The sequence below is a fragment of the Antechinus flavipes genome, chromosome 4, assembly GCF_016432865.1.
Source record: "Antechinus flavipes isolate AdamAnt ecotype Samford, QLD, Australia chromosome 4, AdamAnt_v2, whole genome shotgun sequence".
Lineage (NCBI taxonomy): Eukaryota > Metazoa > Chordata > Mammalia > Dasyuromorphia > Dasyuridae > Antechinus > Antechinus flavipes.
This window is the reverse complement of record NC_067401.1, coordinates 129,383,459-129,397,695: the sequence shown is the minus strand read 5'-3', so window position 1 is coordinate 129,397,695 and position 14,237 is coordinate 129,383,459. Positions and strand designations below refer to the sequence as shown.

Genomic DNA, 14,237 nt, shown 5'->3' with positions numbered 1-14,237 from the left:
TACTTACTATTCGCATGACCTAATTTTTCTGGGCTTCAGGTTCTTCAGATGACCCCGGTGATCCGAAAGATCTTTTCTGTCCAGCTCATATCCTTCTCCTGCTCTCTTCTTCAGCCCCTCCCATCCCGCCCGTAATCCCACTCTTGGCCACCGGAGGGAGCGCGGACACCAAGGATGGACATTCACCCAAGCAATCTCGCCTCCCTCGATCTGGGAGCCTAGGCGGATGACCCAGCGCGGGCCCGAAACTGGCTCCAGAGTCCCAGGGTGGGGGGAGGTGAATGATTGGTGACGGTTGGTGACGGCGTAGACCCCGGCCTCAACTCCTAGACCAGATCTTAGAAGTTAAGAGTTCTGCCCATGGGATGCGCAGCCCCTGAGCGCTGGAGGAGTAGGGTCCAGCAGCAGGGCTGTCTGGCTCTAGGGGGTGGGGCTGAGCCGCAGTTGGCCGAGTCCTGGTCCCTTGGTTCCGCCTCCTTGTCCTAGGCCCAGCCAGCTGAGTGGGATCCCCGCTGGCCCGGGTACTCTTTTCCCTGACCGAGGGCTGCCATGCTCCGTGGCGTCCGTAGCCTCCTGGGCCGCTGCATCCCGCAGCTCCTGGAGGGGCCGGGGCTGGACTTCACCGCAGGAACCTGCAGGTATCCTCAGGGTCACTGCAGGGGAGGGGAAACCGCTTCTCCTGGCTCCAGGACGGCCCCGGGTTAAATTTTTTTGTCTGCTGAATCCATTCCATTCCCCACCTGTCTGGTTAGTGATCCATCTCCCCTCCCACCTCTGTTCATGCTCATCCTCACATCTCCATCACCACCGCGCTCCCAGCTGTGCAGAGCCATAATTATGTGGACCTTTAGAGATCAGGGTCTCAGATCTGAGACCCCTTGGGACTTCACTTAGAAGTATCTGCTCCCCTTCCTTTCGGGTCCTTAAAAAAATCACAGGATTTATAGTTGGAAGGCACCTTTAAAATCATCTATAGGAAAAAGGATTTTTTAAATTGCACTTTGCAGATACTTCGTATCTTTTTTGGTTTTTTACAAATTGAAGGTTTGTGGCAACCCATCATTTAGCAAGTTCACCTGCAGGTAGATCATTTTCCCAACAACATGGGTTCACATTGTGTCTCTGTGTCACATTGGGTAATTCTCACAATTTTTCAAACTTTTTCATTATTATTGTATTTGTTATGATGATCTGTGACCAGTGATCTTTGTGGTTACTACTGTAATTGTTTTGGGGCTCCACTAACTGAGCCCATATAAGGCAGTGAACTTAATAATTATGTCTGTTTTGACTGCTCCAGCTACTTTCCCTCTTCTCCTGCCTCCCTATTCCCCAAGACTCAACAATATTGAATTTAGGGTACTTAATAACCCTATACTGGCTTCTTGGATTGACAGACTTCATTGTCTTATTTTAAGAGGTTGCTACAGGCACCCCAACTTTAAGCAACCACCACCCTGATCAGTCAACAGCCATCAACATAGAGGAAAAACCTCCAACAAAACAAAAAAAAAAAACAAAACAACTCGCTGAAGGCTTAGATGATAGCATTTTTGGCAATAAATTATTTTAAATTAAGGTATGTATCTTTTGGGGGACATAATGCTATTATATACTTCATAGACTACAATATTCATATTATGTAAACATAACTTTTATTGAAGCTTTTTATTTTCAAAACATATTCAAGGATAATTTTTCACCATCGATCCTTGAAAAACCTTGTGTTCCAATTTTCCTCCCTTCCCCCCACCTCCTCTCCTAGATGACAAGTAATCCAATATATGTTAAACATGGTAAAAATATATATATAAACATAACTTTTAAATGCACTAAGAAACCAAAAACTTTGTGATTGAGTTTATTGTAATATATGCTTTATTATGGTGGTCTGGAATTGAACTCACAATATTTCTGAGGTATGCCTATGATCTAAACCTTTCATTTACAACTGAAGAAACTGAAGCCCAACCAGAGAAAGAAAGTGACTTACCCAAGATCATTTGGATGGCAAATAGTGGAACTGGGAGGGTAGAAATGCTTGACTTAGTGCTCTTTCCTAGTTTCCTTAGTGGGACTCCTTTAGGATAGCTTCTATGTAACTTTGTCCCCATATCCAAACTTCTTTAGGTCTAATCTCTAATCCTTTTCCCTCTTTTTATTAATCATTCCCAGTTTCTGAAGCATCTTCCTTTCAAAATCTATGGTCCCATGATTTGACTCCACGTTATTCCTCCTCCGTTTATCTATAATAGTCTATTCCTCTTCCTTTGAGTGAGAAGGGGGAATGGGTTGTGAAAATAAACTTTGGGATGTTCCTCCTAGCATTGACTCTCCTGCCTTTACAATCATAGGTTCTTAGGTATCAAGCTAAATGGGACCTCATAATCCTCCCAAAAGTGTTCATAGACACACAGAAAGTAAGCATCAGAAGCAAGATGTGAACTCTGGTCTGGTGACTCAATAAGCTGAGCTTTTTCAACTTTTATCTTGATGTTTAGGGACTGACTGTCCTAAGTATTCTGTTATGTTCTGAGTATTCCTGATGAGAAGAATGGGTTTCTAGTCATGAAGCCCAGTGCAATATGGGGAAGTATCTCCCTCAGGGAGGGGGAGGGAACAGAATTCCTAAGTTCTACCCATTGTGACAATTCTTATCTCACAAGTCACCATCCCTACCTACCATCTGGGATGAAGCTGTAGGGAGCCTAGCCTAGAAAAGGGAATCCCCATGAGTCATCTTTCCTCACCCCTTCAAAAACACAAGGGGACTTCTAAAAACTAAGGCTTATTGACAAATATAGAAAGGTGGGTCTGGTTGAATGGTACTGGCCTAGGAGTTCAGTGGGGAAGAAGGGGAACTGATTGTGGGGAGGGATTTAGTAGTACCCTACTAGTATTTCTAACTTTTATTGGTGGTTCCTTCCCTGAACCCTTCAACATATATTCTTTCACTCTTTGCTCACTAATGGGTACTTTGGTCAGGGGCACACCAGCAAGTGGTCCTGTTGCTATGGCCACTGGAGCAAAGGATAATCGACAAAGCCATAACCAGACCCAGCTTCAGGTGCCCAACCGACTGATCCATGAGAAGTCACCTTACTTACTACAACATGCCTACAACCCTGTGGATTGGTGAGAACTCCGGTCACTTCTTCCCCTCATATCCCCACAATTCCTCTCATCCCACTCCACATGCTGGTGAAGGGCTTACTTTAAACTTCTTCTACCCCTCAGTCCTCAATCCCTCTTGCTCTCTATCTTCCATTCAGTGGGCTGCTGAAGGTCTCCCCTCAGCCTTCCCTACCAGCACATATATCCTTCTCCCTCATTGTCTGTTGCATTATTCCCAACTCCACAGAGGGAAAGAGAATCTCCTGTGCCTTGGCATTGTTCATCTTTTCTACACTCTACCACAACTCAATCATTCTCATCCACAATGGATTGTAGAAGATATCTCCTCTGCCTGAAGTCCAAGATTCATCGTCTTTTCTCCAATTTCTCTCTAGGTTCCCATGGGGACAAGAAGCTTTTGACAAAGCCAAGAATGAAAACAAACCAATTTTTCTTTCAGGTATTATCCTTCCCCTTCCTTCTTTTTAGACCTAATTGGGAAATGTCAACTTTAGTCTCTAGAATGGAGGGTGGAGACTATCAAAATGTCCTTTAGGATAAATTGCCCCAGTGAGTCACTGGTCTGAGCCACTGAGCTGGGAGGATATCAACTTCGTATCTTGTTCAGTAGGACTGGGATTAGCTATCAACACAGACCATACTTTACTCTCCCACCTGACAGTCTTTGATGGATTCTCTTATTCTACTTATTTAAGCCCTTGCTGACTACCACCCCCTGGCCAGTTCTCATCAGTTCCTCCACTTTGGCTCCTCATGGCTTCCATTTATCCTCTCTCATCAGTCCTCAATGGGCCTTTACATTGCCTTTACATCAGTGACTATTCTACTACACTCTCCTACTCCCAGTAGAATGAAAGATGCTTGAAGGTGAAGAATGTTTCATTTTTGTCTTTGTATCTCTCGCACCTAGCAATCTGGCACATAACAAGTGCTTAATAAACATTGAATTGGATTGAATCCAATGTGGCTAGCCCTAACTATTCTTTTTGGTCAGTCCTCACTGATCTCCCTATTACAATTATGTAGAAGGATCTGGTCAATCCCTTTCTACATAGCCCTTAATGACGACTGCCACACACACACATACCCTGTCTGCTTATGGATCTAGTTGGCTATTCAACTTGTCACTGGTGTCATGTGATGGAGGAAGAATCATTTCGGAATAAGGAGATTGGAGAGATACTCAGCGAGGACTTTGTGAGTGTGAAGGTAGATCGAGAAGAGCATCCTGATGTGGACAAAGTGTACATGACCTTTGTGCAGGTAAGAAGCCTAGAGAGTGGGTCTTATGAGAAGCCTGAAAGACAGAGGCGAGGAGGGTGCTGAATGCTGTCTCCTAAATCTCTGTTCATCCACTTCCCCAGGCCACCAGCAGTGGTGGGGGCTGGCCCATGAATGTGTGGCTGACCCCTGATCTCCAACCATTTGTGGGGGGGACATATTTCCCCCCTGAGGATGGACTAACACGTGTTGGTTTCCGAACTGTCCTTCTGAGAATCCGTGATCAGGTAGATGCATGATGTATGTAGAAGGGGGGAGGGAGGCAGGGAAGAGCTGTGAAGGTAGAATAAAAAGAATAATTGGATGGATTGGTTAGGTACATGTAGGGAAGGCAAGAAAGAATGGATGAAATGGCACAAGAAGGGTTTTGAGAGGGAGGATAAAGAAAAGATTGGAAGTAGAAAAATGGGGAGGATTGTGGGAAAAGTCTCTTACACACCATATAATCATTCCTTGGATTCCTTCCCAAACAGTGGAAACAAAACAAGGCAATGCTATTAGAAAATAGTCAACGGGTCACAGCCTCCCTGTTGGCCAGGTCTGAAATCACTGTGGGTGACCGAGAGCTACCCCCTACTGCCTCAGCAGTCAGTAAACGGTGTTTTCAGCAGCTAGAAGAGGTCTATGATGAAGAGCACGGCGGTTTTGCAGAGGCCCCTAAATTCCCCACACCTGGTCAGTGGTTCCTGTTCTCTCCCTCTTATATTTAACATTTATCCACCTCCAGTCCGGTGGCCCACTTCTATACACATCCTACCTCCCGTTGGGCCCTCCAACCATAAGGAATCTTGAACTTCTTCCCTCCTCTTCCTGCAGTGATCTTAAGCTTCCTGTTCTCTTATTGGGCCGCTCATCGAATGACCTCTGAGGGTTTTCGGGCCCAGCAAATGGCCATGCACTCACTGAAGATGATGGCGAATGGGGGCATCCGGGACCATGTGGGGCAGGTAAGGAGAAACCGATTGGGGAGGGCTGAGTAGATCAAAGGGTTTGGCCACGTTTTGAACCCTAATACCTTTCTTGGGGTTAGGGATTTCACCGCTATTCCACTGACCGTCAGTGGCACATCCCTCACTTTGAGAAGATGCTCTATGACCAGGCCCAGCTGGCGATAGCCTATACACAGGCCTTTCAGGTAACCTCTGACATCCTATTCCCATGAATATCCAGGTCACTTCTGACCTCTATCATACCCCCAAACTTCCATGTGACTCGTAACTTAGTCACCTCATGCACCAGATGTTGAGACAAAGTTTGAATCTTTTGGATTGGTCCTCCCCCATTTCCCAAAGCCATCCCAGTCACCCCAAATCTTCAGTCTCTTGAGCCAGTCTTGCTAAAGGGGCACTGAAACCATGATCTTCTACTTTTTACCTCTGTGAATTTTCTCAAAGATATCAACACTTACCTCTCCCTTCTTCCCCCCTCCCCTCTGCCAAACTTCACCTTTGTAGGTCTCTGGAGATGAATTATTTTCTGATGTTGCCAAAGGCATCCTACAATATGTAAGCCAGAACTTGAGCCACCCAGTAAGTAGACATATGTTGGGGCAAAGGAAGCCTCTTCTGCTCTGTTCCCAAAGAGATAGAGTTGTGATGAGACCTCTACCCTTGCATCTTCCCATAGTCTGGAGGCTTCTATAGTGCAGAAGATGCAGATTCTGTGCCTGAGGGGGAGATGAAGCCCAAAGAAGGAGCCTATTACCTGTGGACCGTGAATGAAATCAAAGACTTACTTCCAGAACCTGTGGAAGGTGCTACCGAGCCACTGAGTCTTGGTCAACTCTTCATGAAGCATTATGGGGTTACGGAGACAGGCAACATCGGAAGCACTCAGGTGAAGGCCCAGGGTGGGATAAAAAGATAAATATGGGGTAATTCATGCCCAATATGGGCAAAGCTTAGGGAGCTATTGGGAGCATCACAGGTGAGATTATAAACTACATAGGTAAGGAATGGCCATAATGGAAGACCAGACTAGGAGTGACATGAAAGAAAGGGCTATGATGAGGTAACCCCTGAAGGTCACAAGTGTATGTGACCATATGGACCAAAGGAGTCCAGAGAAGCATAAGTAAATGGGTTCATGGAGAACAGATGGAAGGACCATTGGGATAAGGTAAAACTTGATCATGGAGGGCATGAGTGAAAAGAACATGGAGAGCACAGATGAAGTGGGTAATAAGACTCAGGCAAAGGAATTGTGAAGAATGCAGTTGAAGGGGCCATAGATGAAAGAGACTTAAAGTCTTGGGATAGAAGGTGACTATGGCCATGCTTTCTCCCTAGGTCTCTCGAGGAGATCCCTATTTACCAAGAGTAAATTTACTAATAGACTCTATTTACTAGAGTCTAAGTTGAGAGATAATATGGGTTGGGGCAAGAGAGTCCTTTTCTCCTGATTCCAAAGATAGAGCCATGATGAGATGCTCACTCTCACTCTCAGTTTGGAAACTTCTGTGGGATAGAGGATACAGATTCTGTATGTGATGGGGAAGGAGATAAAGCCCATGGAGAGGACCAAACCTGTGGGCAGTGGAAGGAATCCAAGAGCGCTAATTGTCAAGATACATTGATAGACCTAGAGTCTTAGTCAAGGTGAGACCATCCCAGATCTGACACATGTATATCTTAGGACCCCCAAGGAGAGCTGCAGGGCCAGAATGTGCTGACAGTGAGGTACTCAATGGACCTTACTGCTGCTCGCTTTGGCTTGGAAGCAGAGACTGTGCGGAAGCTTCTAGATACTGGGCGTGAGAAACTCGTACAGATCCGAAAACGTCGATCTCGGCCCCGATTGGACATCAAGATGCTTGCTGCTTGGAATGGTGGGGGAAGGCAATTCTAGTTCCTTCAGATGGGTTGGAGGTGGGAAGGGAAGCAGATTCCCAGAATGCTGGCTACTTGGATAATTTTTTTTTTATCACTTTACCCCATGTACTAATATCTGAGGGAATAGATGAATCTCAGTGGCTCCCTTCCATGGCATGAAAAAGGAGTGGATAGATTGAGGAGATTAGAAATGGATTGATGAGACTATAAATCATAAACTCATAGAATTTCAGAACTAAAAAGGAACTAAAGAAAAAAAAACTCTTAGTCCAAATCCCTTCATTTTGCAGATGGAGTAAAAGAGACCCAAAAAGAGGAACTATATGAACAATTAAATTCATTCTTTCCACATCATTGGGGATGGGGTGGAGAGGTTCCTTCTCACTTCCCTCACAATCTAGAAAATCTGCATAAAATTTTTGATCCTCCCTTTATTCCAAGATAAATCTGGATTTTTTCTTTTTCTCTTATGGGGTATTTACAGTACCTTATTATAAAATTTGTGTTAAGGATTTGGTTTTGTAGGCTATCATCTGCCCCCATCCCCCAAAAAAATTCCCATTCAATTTCCTAAACTAACTCTCAATATATCAAAATTGCCCTGAACAAAGTCTCAGTGTGGAAGGGATAATTGTAGAAAGTGTGATAGAATAAAAACAATGTTGAATTTTGGACTGTGAGCCTCTGGATTTGATTCCCAAGTCTGTTACTTCCCCATGTCACTTATGTGTCTTATGTCCTTATTTATAAAGTAAAAGCTTTAGATAAGATAACCTCAGAGCTTCCCCAGTTCTAAATGTGTGATCTTTATGATTTCTCTGCCCTCCCTCCCAATCTTCCTTTCTTTCACATATTCCCTCCTTCCCTTTTTCTCATTTCAGGAATGATGGTGTCTGGCTATGCAATAGCAGGGGCTGTCCTGGGCAAAGAGGAGCTGATCAACCAGGCAATTGATGGGGCCAAGTTTTTGAAGAGGCACCTGTTTGATGTCAGTAGTGGGAGACTTTTTCGGGGATGCTACGCAAACATTGGGGGAACTGTGGAGCAGAGGTAAGGATCCAAATAGAAAGAAGCAGTAGCAGGACTTGGGTCCTCCACAGAATGATGGGTGGGAGCAAAGTTTGGGGTAGAGGGAAAGCTCAGATGGTCAGTAACAAGAATGTGGGGAAAATTCCAAGAACTTAAAAGGGTTAGAAGAATACTATTTTCATCTAGTCTCTCTGTAGAGGGTTTGGATATATTGGGAAAGGGAAAGCATGTTAATATCTCTTCCTTTGCCTCAAAGCAAGACAGAATGGCATATACCTCCCCTTTAATGCTCTTCCTAAAGCAGAGGTTTTTAATTTGTGGTCCATAAAAGGAGGAGTCCATGGATAGATTTTGGGGGGTTAATGACTTTGGATGGGGGAGATTACATCTTTATTTTCATTCATTTCTAAAATTTGGCATTTCCTTTCATTATGAATTACTTTAAAAAATATTCTGAGAAAAGTCCATAGGCTTTACCAGACCTTTAAGAGTTCATGTTAAGAACTTCTGCCCTTGAGCATGCTAATCAAGAATTCACTCACATTCTTATTGTTTCCTCCCTTCTTTCCCATTCATCTTGACCATCTCTCATATTCGCCTTCATTCCTCTAGTTCCTCACAGTTCTGGGGCTTTCTAGAAGACTATGCCTTTGTGATCCGGGGTTTGTTGGACTTGTATGAAGCTTCTGGGGAATCTGCGTGGCTGGAATGGGCGCTGAGGTTGCAGGATATGCAGGATAAGCTCTTCTGGGACACCCAAGGTGGCGGCTATTTCTGCAGCGAGGCTGAACTTGGGGGCAACCTCCCTCTTCGGCTCAAAGATGGTCAGTAAAGGGGAAGTGTAGGGGAAGGCAAGCAGGAGAGCCCTGGGAAGAGTTCCCCTGGAAAGGCAGTGCCATATAATAGAGCTTTGGGGTTGGAGAAATCCAGATTAGGAGAAATCTGGATTGGAATCCCACCTCTGGGTAATTGAGGAATCACTTAATCCCACCAAACCTCAACCGTAAAAGGAGGATAATTAATAATTCTATCAATGGTTCTTGCCTCTAAATATTGTCAGCATCATTGAATAAGATGATGTTTGCACAGGGTTTTGAAAACTTCCCAGCCCTTAATACATACTGGTCATTCCATCTATACGAGATTATAGCACTAGGGACAGTGTGTATGTGTTTTATATGTATTTATTCATATCCATACACACATGCTAGATATAGAGCTAAATATAGGTTATATGTGATATTATATAAACATACGTGTATATGTATATACACATGAATATGTGTGTGTATCCCTGTATGTGTATATATATGGATGTGTTTGTATGTATCTTATATGTATGTATTTATATTTATATATACTATAGATGGTCATAGATACATAGCTAAATATAGCTAAAATATAGATTATGTGTGTATACATGCACATACCTAAATATGTATATGTGCATGAGTATATATATTCCTGTAGGTGTATATAAAGATATGTGTATGTATATATTTTGTGTGTGAGTATGTATATATACATATACATACACATATAGATGCACACAAACACATATAATTTTTAAAAATTGTTTAGTCATTTGATCATGTCCAATTCTTAGTGACCCTGTGAGCCCAACATATCAGTATTGCCCGTAAGATTCTTTTTTTGGCAAAGATACTGAGTGATTAATATTTTCCTCCTTCAGTAAATTAAGCCAAACAGAGATTAAGTGACTTGTCTAAGATGATATCACTAGTAATGTTGAACTCAGGACATCCTGACTCTAGCTCTGATGTTCTATCCACTGAGTCACCTGGCTGCCTCACACATATACACATTCCCCTCCTATATATGTATGTATGTATTCATACATACATACATATATATCTCCACTAAGAAAATGGATGTATATGTATATGTACACATACACACACACTCATATATATATACATACATACATATACACACACAACACACAGAGTCTTAAGTGGGAATACTTTGCTTGTGATTTCATGGCTGGAACTGGATTTCAGTTGAAGGTATACATGTTTGAAAGCAATCAGAACCCCACTCTTCACACTCCTGGTTCCTACTTTTCTCTTCTCTGCCTTTACCCCCAGGCTCTACACAAAGGGGAAGGGCCAGTTCCAGGTCTCCTTCCAGGGCTCCATGACAAGACCTCTTCTTCCTTTCCACTCTCCCAGATCAGGATGGCTCAGAGCCCAGTGCTAACTCGGTGTCTGCCCACAACCTACTGCGGATTCATGCTTACACTGGCCGAAGGGATTGGATGGACAAGTGTGTCAAACTGCTGACCGCCTTTTCTGATAGGCTTCGGAGGGTCCCCGTGGCATTGCCAGAGATGGTCCGGGCCCTGTACATCCAACAGCAGACAATAAAGCAGGTATGGTGGGCATGGGGTGCTGAAAGTAAGGAGATCAGGGGGTCAAGGTCAGAGGAGCTAGGGATTCCTTTGGAAGTTTCAGAGTCCAGGAAGCCCAAGAGGGAAGAAGGGGGGGCACCCAAGACACAAGCCTGGACCCCTGTCATATCTCTGAGACTTCTGTATAAGCTTTTGCCTGAATTAGCACATGAATGCATGTATATTTGCACATGTGTGAATGTCATTTAGGTATGTGTACTTATGTGCCAGTGTGTATATTTGTTTTTTATATCTGTATCTGTGAATATCTGCAAACATGTGCCTTTGTGTATATTTGTATGTCTGTAGTTGTGCCTGTTGTCCCCATTTGTTTGTGAGTTTAGGGTATGGAAATGTCTGTGTTATCTATGTCTGTGCTCATAGCCATGGCTGTGACAGCCAGCAGTATTTTGGCTCTGCCCTAATTACCAAGGATGGCATTAGTTTATAATCAAAGCAGTTGGTCCAGACTGTCCCCATTCTTGGCTTTCCTCCTTTTGCTTTAAGGGACTTGGGAATCCTCTCTTGAGACCTGACCTTCTGGGGAAAGGGGAGGGGAAGAGACCCACAGCCAGAGAACAAGGGAGTAGCAGCATAAGAATTTCAAATAAGGTCTTGGGCCTTCTAGATCACCAGGTAATTCATCACATACTCTCAACAGATTGTCATCTGCGGGAGCCCCCAGGGTCAAGACACCAAGGCTTTGATCGACTGTGTCCATTCAATCTATGTGCCCAACAAAGTAAGCCTGATATCCTCCTCTCAACCCTATTTTTCATAAACCACCACTGGCTTAGCCATAGGAAATATCATTTTGTAGTCCCATCAAATTTTTTTTTGGGGGGAGGGCATGAGAACTACTATTTTTCTACCGTTGGGAACACATCATGAAGAAACGTCATTTATCTGTGTAGTTCTGCAGCTATTATGCAATTTAGAGTCTTAGAAAATAGCCTGGGACGCAGAAAGATTAGTCTGGTGATTTGCCCTGTACATCCAAGGTTGGATGTGAATCCAATCCTCTCCCAAGTCCAAGGTCAGCGCTTCCATCCACTAGACTTCAGGCTTCTCTCCATCAAACCCAGTAGGCGAGAAGACATAAACCTGACATTTCTAGTGAATGAACGAGTTGTTGTTAGTTGAATTAACAATGGCTCCTCTGCCGGGATCTCCAGTGAATCCCTGCCCCTTTTTAGGTTTTAGTTTGTTCATTTTCCCTTTGAGACTAGGTCATCTCCAAGATCCTTTTCTAGCTTTGAACCCTCATAAAATTGTAATGGGGTGAGATGGAGAAAGAGGCTGAAACATGGACTAGCTAGGACCCACTTACCCTAAGAGGCATCTCCTGCTTACCTCTAACTCACTCCAGAACTTCTCCCCCATCCTCTGCTTTTCCTCTATCCCAGGTACTAATCCTCTATGATGGAGAGCCTTCCAGCTTCCTTGCCCGGCAGTTGCCATTCCTGGTCAGGCTTCAAAAGGTAGACAGCCAGGCCACAGCTTACGTATGTGAAAATCAGGCTTATTCCTTGCCTGTCACAGAACCTGCTGAACTCCGAAAACTATTGCTCCTGTGACTGACTGATCTTTGATCGTGGGCCCCTGGGGCTCTAGGAGGAGTCTTTGAGCATCCAGTCTATAGATGAACCCAGAAGGAGGGGGTAGTCAAAAGTGGGGCACTGACTCAACAGGAGCCCTGCATCATCTATTAACCCATGATAACCTCACAGGGTCATGGACAATTCTCCCTCCTCATCCCCCCTATCCTGTTGACCCTCCGGTGACCCCATGAACTCTATGGAATAAACCCCTGGGCCCAAACACATTTCTGCAGTGACCTTGAAGGCAAGTTGGGGAACTTCTCTTGTGGGAAGAGGAGGGAGGGGGTAGTTTAAAATCCTTATCCCTGCCTCCCTACCTCAAGAGTTCGAGGAGATTCCAAGTCCACTGATTTACCATGGGAGTGAACTACCTAAGTTTACACTCCAACACTCATTTATTTACCCTGCTGCTTCCTTTTCCTCTTAGGACCCGCCTCCTTTAGTTTTCCATACATCCATTCATCTGGTCACAGAACATCAAGGTTGAAAGGGATCCCAGAGGCCATAGGATTTAGAAGTAGACAGGGTCTAGCCCACTCAAGCCTTCCAGTGATAAGGAATTCCCTAAGCTCCTGAGATAGTCCAGTTTATTTTGGGATAGCTCTTATTACTACGAAGTTTTTCTATCAAGCAGAGATCTGTGCCCTCCAATAACTTCTATACTGTGTACTTAATTCTGACCTAAGGCCAAGTAGAACAAGATCAGAGTTGCTTCCATTCCTGGCTACAAGTTGGGGGAAAGAGGCTGGGTGGACAAAGCCAAGTCCATCCCAGGGTGGATGAAAAGCTCAATGGAGACAGGATGAGGATTGAAATGAGGTGCTGGACTTTAATACTCTGACAACTCTAAAAGGATGACACAGCTTTGATACTATGGCACAATGCATGGAACACACACTGGATTTGATGTTAAGACATGTGTTTAAATCTTCAACACTTACCTGCATGATCTTAGAGAAGTCCCTTAACCTTTCAACTTCTTTTCTCTCATTTGTAAAACAAAGGAATGGGACTAAATAGCCTCCCTTTCTGCTTCAAAGCTACAATCCTCTGACCAAGAAGTCCAGAAAGGGAGGGGTTAATGGCAAAAGTATTTCTCCCTTTCAGCCTTCCTTCTACCACTATCACCACCACCACCAAGGCTATCAGAATCTCAGGCTGGGAAGGAAGAAGGAAAGACAGACTTGTTCTGTTTCAATTTCCCATTAGAGCAGACTAGGGATAGAGAAAGGTCCTTGAATGGGAATGACCTTAATCTTCTCCCCATTAGAGCAGAGTTTCTCTCCTTTTCATCCTTGGATTACTCTCTCATGAGTGGAGTCTTGGCTTTGAAGTGAGGGTGGCTAGAGGATTGGAGAGGGGGAAAGAACACCTGGCATAGAATAAGAGGAAAGGGAAAGGACAAAGGGATGTACAGCTCTGGGGAACTCCATCTGTTATCCTTTCAGCAAATCCTTTCCCCCCTTCTTCATTCTGTACTTTGGAGACCCAAGAATGTAAAATTTCCAACATATTCTCCTCTTTCTGACCCAAGGCATTAGTAACCATTGTTTTAGGAACTGGATTGGGGAGAGGCAAAGGGCCCTGAGAGTAGACAAGAGGTGTTTGGCTTTTATTCAAGAAAAGGGTCTGTAAGCCTTCAGTGAGGGGTTTAGGAAGGTAATCTCTGTCTAACCTCCCATTTCTTTGTAGTTGGATGAATTGGGGAAAGGGGAAGAATAAGATCCGTATAGAACCCTTTATTTTTAAAAACTGAATGACAACCTCATTTGCATATGGCTTGGTGCATTATGGGAAGTGTCCAAATCCTTTCAAGCTGCTGGAAAAAAGGAATCATTATTAATGAGCACAGCAACCAACTTTCTTCTTTCCCCAAAAGCTTTTCTTCTACTCTGACATGGCCAACCGGAGATAGAACTTATCTAATTTGTCTTCACCTAGCTCAGCTCC

The 14,237-nt window shown here is 44.1% G+C and overlaps 1 protein-coding gene across 3 annotated transcripts; it reads left to right on the top strand.

Moving 5' to 3' along the window:
* The first annotated feature begins 326 nt into the window (after positions 1–326).
* On the top strand, positions 327–12,511 carry SPATA20 (spermatogenesis associated 20). Of its 3 annotated transcripts, XM_051994309.1 has the most exons (17): positions 543–638; positions 1,419–1,579; positions 2,986–3,135; positions 3,510–3,574; positions 4,244–4,398; positions 4,500–4,643; positions 4,890–5,091; positions 5,233–5,363; positions 5,447–5,551; positions 5,871–5,945; positions 6,043–6,252; positions 7,051–7,243; positions 8,129–8,297; positions 8,889–9,100; positions 10,469–10,668; positions 11,348–11,428; positions 12,093–12,511. In XM_051994309.1, the coding sequence occupies exons 2-17, from the start codon at positions 1,542–1,544 to the stop codon at positions 12,261–12,263; spliced, it is 2,301 nt and encodes a 766-aa protein (XP_051850269.1). In that variant the 5' UTR covers positions 543–638; positions 1,419–1,541; the 3' UTR covers positions 12,264–12,511. The 3 variants fall into 3 exon arrangements, with proteins under 3 accessions (XP_051850268.1, XP_051850269.1, XP_051850270.1); XM_051994308.1 differs by lacking the exon at positions 1,419–1,579 and having other exon boundaries at positions 327–638; XM_051994310.1 differs by lacking the exons at positions 543–638; positions 1,419–1,579 and adding an exon at positions 2,656–2,808.
* Positions 12,512–14,237: the final 1,726 nt, after the last annotated feature.

Excerpts from the sequence above, each read along its gene's own strand:
- SPATA20 (XM_051994308.1), top strand. The coding sequence starts at position 550 with ATGCTCCGTGGCGTCCGTAGCCTCCTGGGCCGCTGCATCCCGCAGCTC. Across the intron at positions 5,946-6,042 it reads GCCAGAACTTGAGCCACCCA|TCTGGAGGCTTCTATAGTGC; the intron begins GTAAGTAGACAT and ends ATCTTCCCATAG. Across the intron at positions 10,669-11,347 it reads AACAGCAGACAATAAAGCAG|ATTGTCATCTGCGGGAGCCC; the intron begins GTATGGTGGGCA and ends TACTCTCAACAG.